Source organism: Phyllobates terribilis, unplaced genomic scaffold (genome assembly GCF_046119375.1).
Source record: "Phyllobates terribilis strain yellow unplaced genomic scaffold, ASM4611937v1 Scaffold_11__3_contigs__length_659146591, whole genome shotgun sequence".
In the NCBI taxonomy this organism is placed as follows: Eukaryota; Metazoa; Chordata; class Amphibia; order Anura; family Dendrobatidae; genus Phyllobates; species Phyllobates terribilis.
Genome location: NW_027362771.1, coordinates 334,809,321 through 334,822,568, shown reverse-complemented (window position 1 = coordinate 334,822,568; position 13,248 = coordinate 334,809,321). Strand labels below are relative to the sequence as shown.

At 42.8% G+C, this 13,248-nt stretch overlaps 1 protein-coding gene across 1 annotated transcript; it reads right to left on the bottom strand.

The window, feature by feature from the left end:
- Window positions 1-1,951: 1,951 nt before the first annotated feature.
- On the bottom strand, window positions 1,952-12,794 carry SENP8 (SUMO peptidase family member, NEDD8 specific). Its single transcript, XM_073650782.1, has 2 exons — window positions 12,669-12,794; window positions 1,952-2,865 (listed from the first exon to the last, which is right to left on the bottom strand). The coding sequence occupies exon 2, from the start codon at window positions 2,862-2,864 to the stop codon at window positions 2,220-2,222; it is 645 nt and encodes a 214-aa protein (XP_073506883.1). The 5' UTR covers window position 2,865; window positions 12,669-12,794; the 3' UTR covers window positions 1,952-2,219.
- Window positions 12,795-13,248: the final 454 nt, after the last annotated feature.

The following is a 13,248-nucleotide window of genomic DNA, read 5'->3' as shown; positions in this document are numbered from 1 at the left end:
CAGTGTTGACTTCTTCTGGTGGTGAGAAAAGGTCTGTGGCTTGGTATCAGTAGTACAATGTCTGGTACTTTTCTCACCACTGCAGCCCGGACCTCCTGTCGCCTCTCGCCGCTGTACACTACATGAGCGGGGAGGGGGAAATTGTAGTGGTGCGCACAGCACAGGGTTACAATGAAATGGTGCCGGGCTACAAGTACAGCTGTGAACTGGATAGCCCAACTGAGGCAAACTCTGTATAGGAGACTGCGGTCAGTGTCTGACCCTATGGCTGTCGTATTTGCGATGTGTAAGTGTTGTGCTTAAACAGTTACACACCAGCAAGTAAAGATGGCATCCCCCAGCGGCTCAGTTAGGAAGTTATAAAACATTTCATTTTTATTCATGTATAAACTTTTAAAGAAATTCCAAACATCTTAAAACAAATTGTGATAAATTACTTTGAAAGCGCCCAGTGATTGCAACTGTTGAGAACGTCACATTGTTCTATTTTAATAACGGGAAGGAATTGGCGTACCAGGTGTCTGTCAGCTCAGAAATGTTGCTGAATTTGAAAAGTATATTCTCATTCATATTCTGCTCAACAAAATCTGACTTACTCCCCCTGAATTTTTTTTGTTTTGGCTTCATCTTTTTGTCTAACCTAGTACATAGATATTATTCAAAAATGTTACACTTTTATAAGAAATATTTTGGACAAAATCAAATAAAAACCCTTTGTTTATACATTACATATAACAAATTGCTGACATTTAAAGGGAATCTGTAGATTTCTGCTATGTAATCTGAGATCAGCATGATGTAGTAGAAAAGACCCTGAGTACAGTGATGTGTCACTTATTTGGCTGTGTTTTGCTGCTTTAATACAATCTGTGTTTTATCAGCAGGTGATCACTATAGGACAACTGGCCTCATGCATCCTAGATTCCTAGTCCAACCATGCCACCACTTATTAGCAGCTCTCCGTTACTAAACAATGTACACAGAGAGCTGTGGTGTGGGCAGGGTTGTACATAGCTCAACAACAGAGCTGCACCCTGTATACTTAAAGAGGTATTCCCATCTCCAAGATCCTATCCCAAAATGTATTAGATATAATAGCAAATACCTCCAATTAGAAATGTAGTATAGTTTTTCTGATTCCCTATGTCACTTACCCCATGTGCAGGCATTGCAGTAGCTTAGGCTTCTATGCTTACTGCCACTAACAACTCGCTGTCACTATAGCAGTGGCAGTAACCATGGACATCTAAGCAACTGCAATGCTCTGCATGGGGAAAGTGACATGGCCAATCAGAAGAACTATACTACATTTCTAATTGAAGGTATTTGCTAATATTATTACACCTACTACATATTGGGATAGGATCTTGAAGAAGAAAATGCCCCTTTAAGTGATAGATTGCTGAAATCACCACAGTCTCTGTCATGCTGCTGTCATATTACATAGCAAAAACCTGCTGACGGATTCCCTTTAATAGCTCCTTGTAGTCTACCTTTTGACCAACATATTACTTGGTGAGGAATAGGTCTCCTTATGCAACATTGCCACCTTGTGGGAACTTTATTGATTACACCAAAAAGTTGCAAGCATCACAGACCACTACAATACTGACTCAATCTCGCTTAAATAGTAACAAAACTTTATAAACTTTTCAGAAATCAAGTGTACAAAAAAAGATATAGTATAACATTTTTTTATCCTGAGAAGTGGAAAAAGAAGCATATTTCTCTCTCATTTGTGAAATTCAACATTTATCCACTACGAGCGCTAAAATCCACACTTTTTTCTTTATAACGCGTGAATGAGGTTTTAAAACATCATTTATATACACAATGCATTGTAACTTTCTATACATTTTATGTGAATAATTGCCAGCAAGTCTGCAGTGTGAACATGCCGGTTATTTGTATATTAATATACTATGATAAATAAAAGGTCATACGACAACAGTTTTCATGTAAATATTTAATTATCTGTTTATAATACATGTATTATTCATAAATAGCAGGAAAGGCAAAACCACGAATAGTGGACTCAGCCATTAGCGTATGTATTCTTGCATTTAACCAACTTTTCATATTAAGGTGATACCAGGAAGGCATCACTTACTGTATATTATGTCCAAAGTAAATAGGTAATCAACCTGCCAATACAATGCTAATATTAGTAGTGATCTGAAAAGTTAAAGCAATGTGTCACAGACTCAATATCAACCTTCTCAGTGCCCAGAAGTAGCTTTGGAGTGGCTACTCAGTCCCCTGATGATTTCCTTCCACTCCGTGCGCATCTGTGTGACATACTGAGGGGTTATGTTTTGTAGATTCAGGTTGTTGCACCCCCGAAAATACTGCTCACACAGAGCTTGCGCCACACATACCACATACATGCCACAATCATAGCTGTTATGCTGGGATGGGGCCTCTTCTTCCCGGTATCGTGGATTACCACCAAGCATGCTGGTTAGGTTTCTAGCCATCAGTTGGGCGTGTGGGGTATTAGTCCCTGGTGCAGAGTCATAATGAAGAAATTCACTGACGCTACCGAAATAGGCAAGAAGGCTCCAGTGTGACCCCCCAGCTTGGGTTCCAGCATTATCATTCACTGGCAGCAAAACCAGGTCTTTTTTGGGTAGCTCTAGTGGGTGTAGAAAGTCCGGAGCATCTTTCCCACAACATTTGATGAACTGGGTCACCTCCGGACTGAGGAGGGCAACTTTCTCAGCTGTTGTTGGGGCTAATGTTGATGCAAGGAATTCAAAGGTAAAACCAATGATGTTGTCATTCAACCAGTGAGGGGCATCCAGAAGCGCGACATCTGAAGAACGCAGAAGAGAATCCCCAAAACTCAGCACCACCCGGTCCATTCTGAAGAAACATCATAAGAACATGTATTAAACATTTTGGACACTAATCAAAGAATATCCAGTGTTGTAGGAATGAACAACTGCAAGTGTGTGACATTAAATAAAAAAAAAAGGTTTTAAAAATCAACATGCAGAACAAGAACACAGCAAAGCCATATATGTACAAACCCTGTAGAACGAATTCACAGAATCTATCATATATATTTTCAAGTTTATGTCATGCTGTAAAAAAAACTACATGGGCCGCACATCCAAAGATCACACGTTGATATAATGCCACTAGGCAAACATTGACAAAGTTGAACATGAGACTCTTCGTTTAAAGGGAACCTGTCACTAGGTTTCTCCCATATAAAGTCCGGCCACCACCATTAGGGCCTTTTTTTTTTTTACAGCATAGTGGAATGCTGTAAAAAAAAGTCCCCAATCCAGTCTGCAGATCCCAAAATATAGCTTTTATTATACTCACAGATGGGGCAGTCCGGTCCGATGGGCGTCTCTGGTCCTGAGGCCTCCTCTTTTCTTGTGATCGTCGTAATCCTTTACTGCTTTGTGTGGATGATGCATCCTACGTCATCCACAGTGTCCTCCATTGCACTTCTGTGCAGGCGTACTTCTATCTACCCTGCTGAAGACCAAGCCAAGTACTATCATGCACATGCACCGGGAAAGGCCAAAGTGTGCCGATGACCCGGAATTAAAGCCAGGGCATGCGCACTATAGTGCTTTGCTCTGCCCTCAGCAGGGCGGACAGAAGTACACCTGCTCAGGAGCGCGATAGAGGAGAATGTGTGGATGATTAAGCAGGACGGTGATCACAAGAATAGAGAAGGCACCAGATCAAGACCAGAGACGCCCATCAGACCGCTCCATCTGTGAGTATAATAAAAGGTGTTTTTTGGGATCTGCAGACTGCTGGGGGCTTTTTATACACCATTCCAGTATGGTGGTGTACTGTACATGGGAAAAACCTGGTGACAGGTTCCCTTTAACATTCTGATCAGACTGTATTAAGCCCATTGTCACATCATGGCCAACCTCTCAGTGGGTCCTTAACTTTTTATAGCCTTAAAGGTGTGGTGACATGCGCCAAGACAGTGCAACAGGAGGGCAGGTGACCTGATGCCTCACAGCACCCAAACTGTAAGCCTGAATCCCCATGACTGCACCCAACACAGGCACAACGTGTGTAACGAAAAGAAAAACAAAACCTAAAATATAACTTTGATTATTAATATTTAAAATTGTCCATCATAGGATCATCCTCATTAAAAAAAGGTATTACAGGGAACATACAGGAGATAAATCAAACTGATCCCCTAGGACCTAAAGAGCTGTGAGCCTTCCTTACCACGCAGGTTGGCACCCTAGATTGTCGATATGGCACCCCCACTCATAGAAGACTGTCCATGGAGCACCTATTAAATACCTCTTCAGTATTTTGAAGGACACATTGTCTAAAGTAATATTAGACACTACATATTTTGCCAGTGAATATAGCATTCTTAAAGATATTTGTACATTTAAGGTGGTGTGTGTGCGTGTGTTCAATGGTGGGGGAGTGGGGGCGCCATCCTCCACGGTAAGGAAGGCTGACAGCTCTTTAGGTCTTTATGAGATCAGTTTAATTTATCGCCTGTAATACCTTTTTTAATGAGAATGATCCTATGATAGACAATTTTAAATACTAATAACTTGTTTTTTTTTTCCTCTGTTGGTTATACAGAGTCTAGGGACCCCACAGTATATATTCCTTACATGGTTTTGCAACAATGGCTGCCACACAACACCAAGTGGGGAAAAAAAAAAAGCTAGACCACTCACCTTCCACAAGCTCTGACTGAACTGAGAGTAGAGCTAGGCGGAGCCCCTCTTGCAGTCTCCTGCTAATTATAAACGCCTGTGCCAAATGGGAGGAGTGCGGGTCCAAGTGAAAAAAAAAAGAGGGGACAGACCATGCAATACGCTGAACAGTAGAAAAATAACTGGACCGCACATCCAAAAATCACACATTGATCTAATGCTGCTAAGCAACAATTTGCAAAACTGAAAAACATGAGATTCTTAGTTTATCATTCTGATCAGACTGTATGAAGCCACTGCCAACCTCTCAGTGGGTCCTCAACTTTTTGTAGCCTTAAAGAGGTTGTCCACTACTTTTACATTGATGACCTATCCTTAGGATAGGCCATCAATGTCTGATCAGCCGGGGTCCGACACCCGGCACCCCCACCGATCAGCTGTCATCGGTACTTACTTGCGGAGCTGGCCGTCTACTAGTAGTGGCAGCCGAAGGGTACTGCACATCCGTCTCCTATTGATTTGAATAGGAGGAGGATGTGCAGTACTAAGTCTCGGCCATTACAAGTAGAAGGCCAGCTCCGCAAGTACTTACTGGCAGCAAGTAAGTACAGATAACACCTGATCAGCAGGGGTGCCAGGTGTCAGACCCCGGCCGATCAGACACTGATGACCTATCCTAAGGATAGGCCATCAATGTAAAAGTAATGGACAATCTTTTTAACCTCTTAGTACCAATACGGCTTAAAACTGACCTGCGATATAATTGAATAACATCCCCGGGTGACAATCTAGCAGCTGTCAGTTGTACACTATAGCCAACACCCTGCTGCATCAGTCATGATCAGTATTCCCACCAACCATGGCTGTTTAACCCTCAACTGGTGAGGTGGGTTTTTTGTCACGCAGCTGGTGATGTGGGGTTTCCTATACATCAGTGTTTAGAAATCTCTTATTTTTACAGAAAATGCAAAGATCACGTTTGTTTTAATCGTTTTCTTATTGGCGATTGATTACACATGAATATAACAAATTTTTGACACCCACAAACGGATGGAAGCTAGTGAGACACGTATCCTCATACCGGCATTTTTCAATGAATGGCAGCCGAACAAAAATTCCCTGGGGTGTGGCAAACCCCACCTAACCAGTTGAGGGTTAACCCGTTAGATGCTGCTGTCAATAATGACTATGGCATCTAGATAGTTAATAGAGTGTGGTGGTTCCCTCTTTAACCTTATCAGTACCCTGAGATCATGATTGTGTGGTTCAGATAATTACCACGGCAATTAATGGCGAAATAATGTCCTTATAGTCTTCCGGCTATAGTGACTTGTTTAGAATTTAGCAACATTTAGGTGGTAAAAATAACATTTTATTTCCTGTCATGTCACTTCCCATTGATTCTTGAAAACCACCTGAAGGGTTAATAAACTACCTGACAGCAGTTTTGAACATGTTGAACATGGAATATGTTTCGAATATATAGGTCCCTCAAAGTGCTGCATGGCTGAGTCCCCATGACTTCAAGCCACACCACCACAGAAACAATGGTCGCCAGACAGCACCAATACCAAGTGAAAGGAGCTAGAAAATTTTTACTTGGACCTGCACTCCTCCCATTTGGAACATGCGTTTATAATTAGCAGGAGAAGGCAAGGGTACGTGCCCATGATCAGGAATAGCAGCATTTTGGACATAGCTCACCTGTGCTGTGTCCATAATGCTGTGTTCTACATTACAAGCACAGTGGATGGATTTTTAGAAATCCCATGCCCAGTGTGCTTGTTTGACGCTGCGTAAACTCACCAGTGGCATGTCAATTTCTGTTGTGGAGACGCTAGCCTCTGCTGCAGATTTTGACCAATTGAATGTCATTACATGCGGTGGATCTGCATATACTGACAAAACAAGTGCGGCATTAGAACGCAGTGGTTTGGACACAGAGAAAATACGCTGCGTCAAAAGCGCTGCTGGTTCCCGATTGTGGGGAAGTAGCCTAAGAGGGGCTCCGCATAGTTTTACTCTCAGTTCACAGTCTGAGAGGTTGTGGAAGGTGAGTTTCTAGCTCCTATCACCTGGTGTTGGTCATTGTTGCTGTGGATTTGTGGTGGTGTGGCTTGGAGTCATGGGGACTCAGCCATGCAGCATGGGTGCTGTGAGTCACCAGGTCGCTGGTGCACGGTGCTGCACCTTTATGACTATAAAAAATTAGGGACCCACTGAGCGGTTCACCATGATGCAGTAGTGATCAAAATGTTAAACTAAGAACTTCATGTTCAGATTTGTACATTTTTTGCCTAGCGAGATTAGATCAACACATGATTTTTGGATGTCCGGTCCATGTTCTTTTCTACGGCATTGGCATATTTTAAAATTAACAAAATTTTATTCAATAAACTGTATGTACCCCTAAAGAAGTCGCACCCAGCACTCCCGCCAATCAGATGTTACTGGCATCAGCGGCAGCCAAAAGTCCTCTGATGATGTCGGAACACAGCAGCTCTCTCAGAACTAGAGTGGCGGCGGCCAGGTACTACATAACCACCCTCTATTGATGTATCTATAGTACCCGGCCGCAGTCACCATAGAAATGACGGAGCAGTTGTGATCCAGGAGCATCTTAAAAACTAGTGACCACGGCTGGGTACCACAGAGTCAACTCCTATTCATTTGAGAAGGGGGTGGATCTATAGTACACGGGCCGCTGCCACTATAGAAATAACAGAGCTGCTGTGTTCCGGCAACATCCCAGAGCTTCTGACCAGTCACGGTGTCGCAACCCTACCGATCAAATATTGATGGCCTATCCTAGGGATAAATAATCAATAAAAAGGTAGCAGCCATCCCCTTTAACTATACCACTTATGCAGGTAAGTAGAGGACTTGGCGCCTATAAAAATCATACCTGTAGTATAGCCTTTTAAAAATAGGAGTATAGCACAGCAAAATTTTGCATACAAATAACAATGTTTTATTAAACATAAAACTCACAATGTTAAGTTACAGACAAGGAGGTAGTGCAAGATAGTATGATGCTTCATGGTAGGGTAAACAAAATAATAAATTCATAGTAATACTGAGACGACACAATTGCACAATGCCCATAAAAGCCACACTAAATATTAGATTACAAAAAAATCATAATCAAAGCAACGGGCTAGAGTCACAATACGTGCCATAAATGCCCCAAAGTATAAATAGAGAAGCCCACCCTCCCCTATGGCCACATAAGAGATGAAGGGAAGCAGGCACATCAAAGAGTAATAAAGGACACAGCCTATGGCTCATTCAAACCCATACAAATAGGAGTGGCAAGAGGAGAGGTAACCTACCAAAGAAGCAGTCGGTCACACAGGGAGAATGGAGGTGAGGAGAAGGGTTGCCCAACGCACGTTTCGCTGTGTCCCAAGCCGCTTTGTCAAGGGCAGAGAGTGTGTAGTATAGCCTTTAATGGTTTAGTTGCGATTAAAAAATATATATATTTTGTGTACTAATAAAGGAGCTCCGGTGCACCCTCAGAGTGGCCAAGGGTCTAGTTCGCCGTTACACGACCTTGATGTGTATATTAAGCCCTGTTATATCTTGGTTGACAGCACTCTAGCGAACGCAGCCTTAACTCCATCAGCCCCTCTGCACGGACACTGCAACCATGCTCAGTGTTGCTGTTTGCTCACAATGCTGGCTCCTGTCCGCAGTACAGTACTGAGTGGCGGCCGCGAACGGAAGCCAGTGATGAAAGCTGGCAATGACACTATCCGAGCGCGGTTGCAGTGTCCGTGTGGAGGTTAAGCAGCGCTCACTTCAGTGCTGTGAATCAAAATATGACAAAGTGCTCAATATGAAAGTTCAGTAGGCGTAACGGTGCACTGGGCCCTTTGCCACGAGGAGGGTGCACTAAAGCTACTCCCACAAAATAAAGTTTTTTAAGGCAACTAAAGCTGTTAAAAGCTATACTGTGTATATTTATAGGGGCTAAGTCTTCTACATAATTAGTATAAGTGATTTACTGAAGTTAGTATTTTTGCGGGTGATAGATTCCTTTTAAGGGCCCAAAACAGGTGTGGTTATTAATGGGGTTACTACAGGGTCAGGAGTTTTGGATTAGAATAGACACACATTGAGCATATTGCATTTCATTATACTGTAAATCAGAAACAGAAGGTGTCCATCATTCAGGAGGCTCATTTTTTTTAGCCAGAGAGGAGACTAGCTGAAAAAATAGATTCTCACTAAAGAACACAACCTGTTTGCACTTGGACAACCCTTTAATTTCAACGTGCACTGTCCAATGCCTCATTCTCCCTGCACAGTCACCACCGAGCTGTAGGACACTTGTTGTATGGCACCCCACAAATTACAACTGATTACTGGGAGTCCCATTGGGTGGGAAGGGCCTTCTATTTCTGAAAACCCCTTCAGCCAGATGATTGGTGGTGGTCCCTGTAGTCAGTCCCCCATCGATATGATATTGATAGTGGATCCCAAACATGAGGCTTCACATATACATATAATGTACGCCATTTATAGAGTGTATGACGTACATGTAAGGAGACCTGTGGATACAGTGTAGGGGATGTGTACAGTGCCCTGTCTATATAGTGTATGGGACGTGTACTGTGTGACCAGTGCACGGGACGTGTAGTGTGACCTGTGGATATACAGTGTATGGGACGTGTACTGTGTATATACAGTGCACGGGACGTGTAGTGTGACCTGTGGATATACAGTGTATGGGACGTGTACTGTGTGACCTGTGTATATACAGTGCACGGGATGTGTAGTGTGAGACCTGTGTATATACAGTGCACGGGATGTGTAGTGTGACCTGTGTATATACAGTGTACGGGACGTGTAGTGTGACCTGTGTATATACAGTGTACGGGACGTGTAGTGTGACCTGTGTATATACAGTGTACGGGACGTGTAGTGTGACCTGTGTATATACAGTGTACGGGACGTGTAGTGTGACCTGTGTATATACAGTGCACGGGACGTGTAGTGTGACCTGTGTATATACAGTGCACGGGACGTGTAGTGTGACCTGTGTATATACAGTGCACGGGATGTGTAGTGTGACCTGTGTATATACAGTGTACGGGACGTGTAGTGTGACCTGTGTATATACAGTGTACGGGATGTGTAGTGTGACCTGTGTATATACAGTGTACGGGACGTGTAGTGTGACCTGTGTATATACAGTGTACGGGATGTGTAGTGTGACCTGTGTATATACAGTGCACGGGATGTGTAGTGTGACCTGTGTATATACAGTGTACGGGACGTGTAGTGTGACCTGTGTATATACAGTGTACGGGATGTGTAGTGTGACCTGCGTATATACAGTGTACGGGATGTGTAGTGTGACCTGCGTATATACAGTGTACGGGATGTGTAGTGTGACCTGTGTATATACAGTGTACGGGACGTGTAGTGTGACCTGTGTATATACAGTGCATGGGACGTGTAGTGTGACCTGTGGATATACAGTGTACGGGATGTGTAGTGTGACCTGTGGATATACAGTGTACGGGACGTGTAGTGTGACCTGTGGATATACAGTGTACGGGACGTGTAGTGTGACCTGTGTATATACAGTGTATGGGACGTGTACTGTGTGACCTGTGGATATACAGTGTATGGGACGTGTACTGTGTGACCTGTGGATATACAGTGTATGGGACGTGTACTGTGTGACCTGTGTACAGTTATATGAAAAAGTTTGGGCACCCCTATTAATCTTAAGCTTAATGTTTTATAAAAATTGGTGTTTTTCAACAGCTATTTCAGTTTGATATATGTAATAACTGTTGGACACAGTAATGTTTCTGCCTTGAAATGAGGTTTATTGTACTAACAGAAAATGTGCAATCTGCATTCAAGCAAAATTTGACAGGTGCATAAGTATGGGCACCTCACCAGAAAAGTGACATTAATATTTAGTAGATCCTCCTTTTGCAAAAATAACAGCCTCTAGTCGCTTCCTGTAGCTTTTAATGAGTTCCTGGATCCCGGATGAAGGTATTTTTGACCATTCCTCTTTACAAAACAATTCCAGTTCAGTTAAATTTGCTGGTCGCCAAGCATGGACAGCCCTCTTCAAATGATCCCACAGATGTTCAATGATATTCAGGTCTGGGGACTGGGATGGCCATTCCAGAACATTGTAATTGTTCCTCTGCATGAATGCCTGAGTAGATTTGGAGCGGTGTTTTGGATCATTGTCTTGCTGAAAGATCCATCCCCTGCGTAACTTCAACTTTATCACTGATTCTTGAACATTATTGTCAAGAATCTGCTGATACTGAGTGGAATCCATGCGTCCCTCAACTTTAACAAGATTCCCGGTGCCGGCATTGGCCACACAGCCCCAAAGCATGATGGAACCTCCACCAAATTTTACTGTGGGTAGCAAGTGTTTTTCTTGGAATGCTGTGTTTTTTTGCCGCCATGCATAACGCCTTTTTGTATGACCAAACAACTCAATCTTGGTTTCATCAGTCCTCAGGACCTTCTTCCAAAAAGAAATTGACTTATCCAAATGTGCTTTTGCATACCTCAGCTGACTCTGTTTGTGGCGTGCTTGCAGAAACGGCTTCTTTCGCATCACTCTCCCATACAGCTTCTCCTTGTGCAAAGTGCGTTGTATAATTGACCGATGCACAGTGACACCATCTGCAGCAAGTTGATGCTGCAGCTCTCTGGAGGTGGTCTGAGGATTGTCCTTGACTGATCTCACCATTCTTCTTCTCTGCCTTTCTGATGTTTTTCTTGGCCTGCCACTTCTGGCCTTAACAAGAACTGTCCCTGTGTTCTTCCATTTCCTTACTATGTTCCTCACAGTGGAAACTGACAGGTTAAATCTCTGAGACAGCTTTTTGTATCCTTCCCCTGAACAACTATGTTGAATAATATTTGTTTTCAGATCATTTGACAGTTGTTTTGAGGAGCCCATGATGCCATTCTTCAGAGGAGATTCAAACAGGAGAACAACTTGCAAGTGGCCACTTTAAGTAGCTTTTCTCATGATTGCATACACCTGGCTATGAAGTTCAAAGCTCAATGAGGTTACAAAACCAAAAAAAGTGCTTTAGTAAGTCAGTAAAAAGTAGGTAGGAGTATTTAAAACAAGAAAATGATAAGGGTGCCCATACTTATGCACCTGTCAAATTTTGTTTGAATGCAGATTGCACATTTTCTGTTAGTACAATAAACCTCATTTCAAAGCAGAAACATTACTGTGTCCAACAGTTATTACATATATCAAACTGAAATAGCTGTTGCAAAAACACCAATTTTAAGAAAACATTAAGCTTAAGATTAATAGGGGAGCCTAAACTTTTTTCATATAACAGTATATACAGTGTACGGGACGTGTAGTGTGACCTGTGTATATACAGTGTACGGGACGTGTAGTGTGACCTATCTATACAGTGTATGAGACGTGTAGTGTGACCTGTGTATACAGTGTACAGGACACGTAATGTGTGACCTGTGGATATACAGTGTGTGGGAAGTGTACGGTGACCTGTGTATATAAGTGTACGGGACGTGTAGTGTGACCTGTGCATACAGTGTTCAGGGACATGTACTGTGTGACCTGTGTATATACAGTGTATGGGACGTGTAGTGTGACCTGTGTATATACAGTGTAAGGGACGTGTAGTGTGACCTGTGTATATACAGTGTAAGGGACGTGTAGTGTGACCTGTGTATATACAGTGTAAGGGACGTGTAGTGTGACCTGTGTATATACAGTGTACGGGACGTGTAGTGTGACCTGTGTATATACAGTGCACGGGACGTGTAGTGTGACCTGTGTATATACAGTGTAAGGGACGTGTAGTGTGACCTGTGTATATACAGTGTAAGGGACGTGTAGTGTGACCTGTGTATATACAGTGTAAGGGACGTGTAGTGTGACCTGTGTATGGATATGCAGTGTACACAAACTCTCCTTTCTACACCACAATCCCCGTCTGCAGCCATACCAGCTTTACTCACTGTATAGCACGTGAGACGTCAGGAGCATGCTCCACTGCAGATATTCTTTCCAGCAGTGACAGAGTTAATGGTATAAGGCAGGCACCCAACTCCCTTCCGTTCCGACAGAGGGCGCTTAGTGATGACGTCATTGTGGAACCTGGACACTAGAGAATGTGTGTTTTGGCCGCCATTTTTGAAAAGCCCAATCTGCATTCTTTGTGATGTAAAATAGGAGTTTTGAGAAGCGAACAGATGAAGTTTCAGAAAGCTGTGTGGGGTAAACTGTTCAGAGAGACTCAGCACAGCCGGATCTTGGCCTGGATTAGTAATTAGGTGGAGTATTATAGAATCACACCACAGGGGCGGATTATAGAGTCAGCCACACAGGTAATTCTTATTTTGCGGCATTGATGCTAATTCTTCTGTAAATAAATAATGGTGTTTTTGAATATTTATCAAATCCCTCAATCTCTATTTACAGCAACATTTTATGTGTCAAGAAAAAGCGATGTGGACTTTACCTCTCATGCAGAAAGGCGACATTGATCTTCTCCTGCGACGTAATATCTGATGAAGAACAAATATATAACTGAAAAAG

Excerpts from the sequence above, each read along its gene's own strand:
- SENP8 (XM_073650782.1), bottom strand. The coding sequence starts at position 2,864 with ATGGACCGGGTGGTGCTGAGTTTTGGGGATTCTCTTCTGCGTTCTTCA.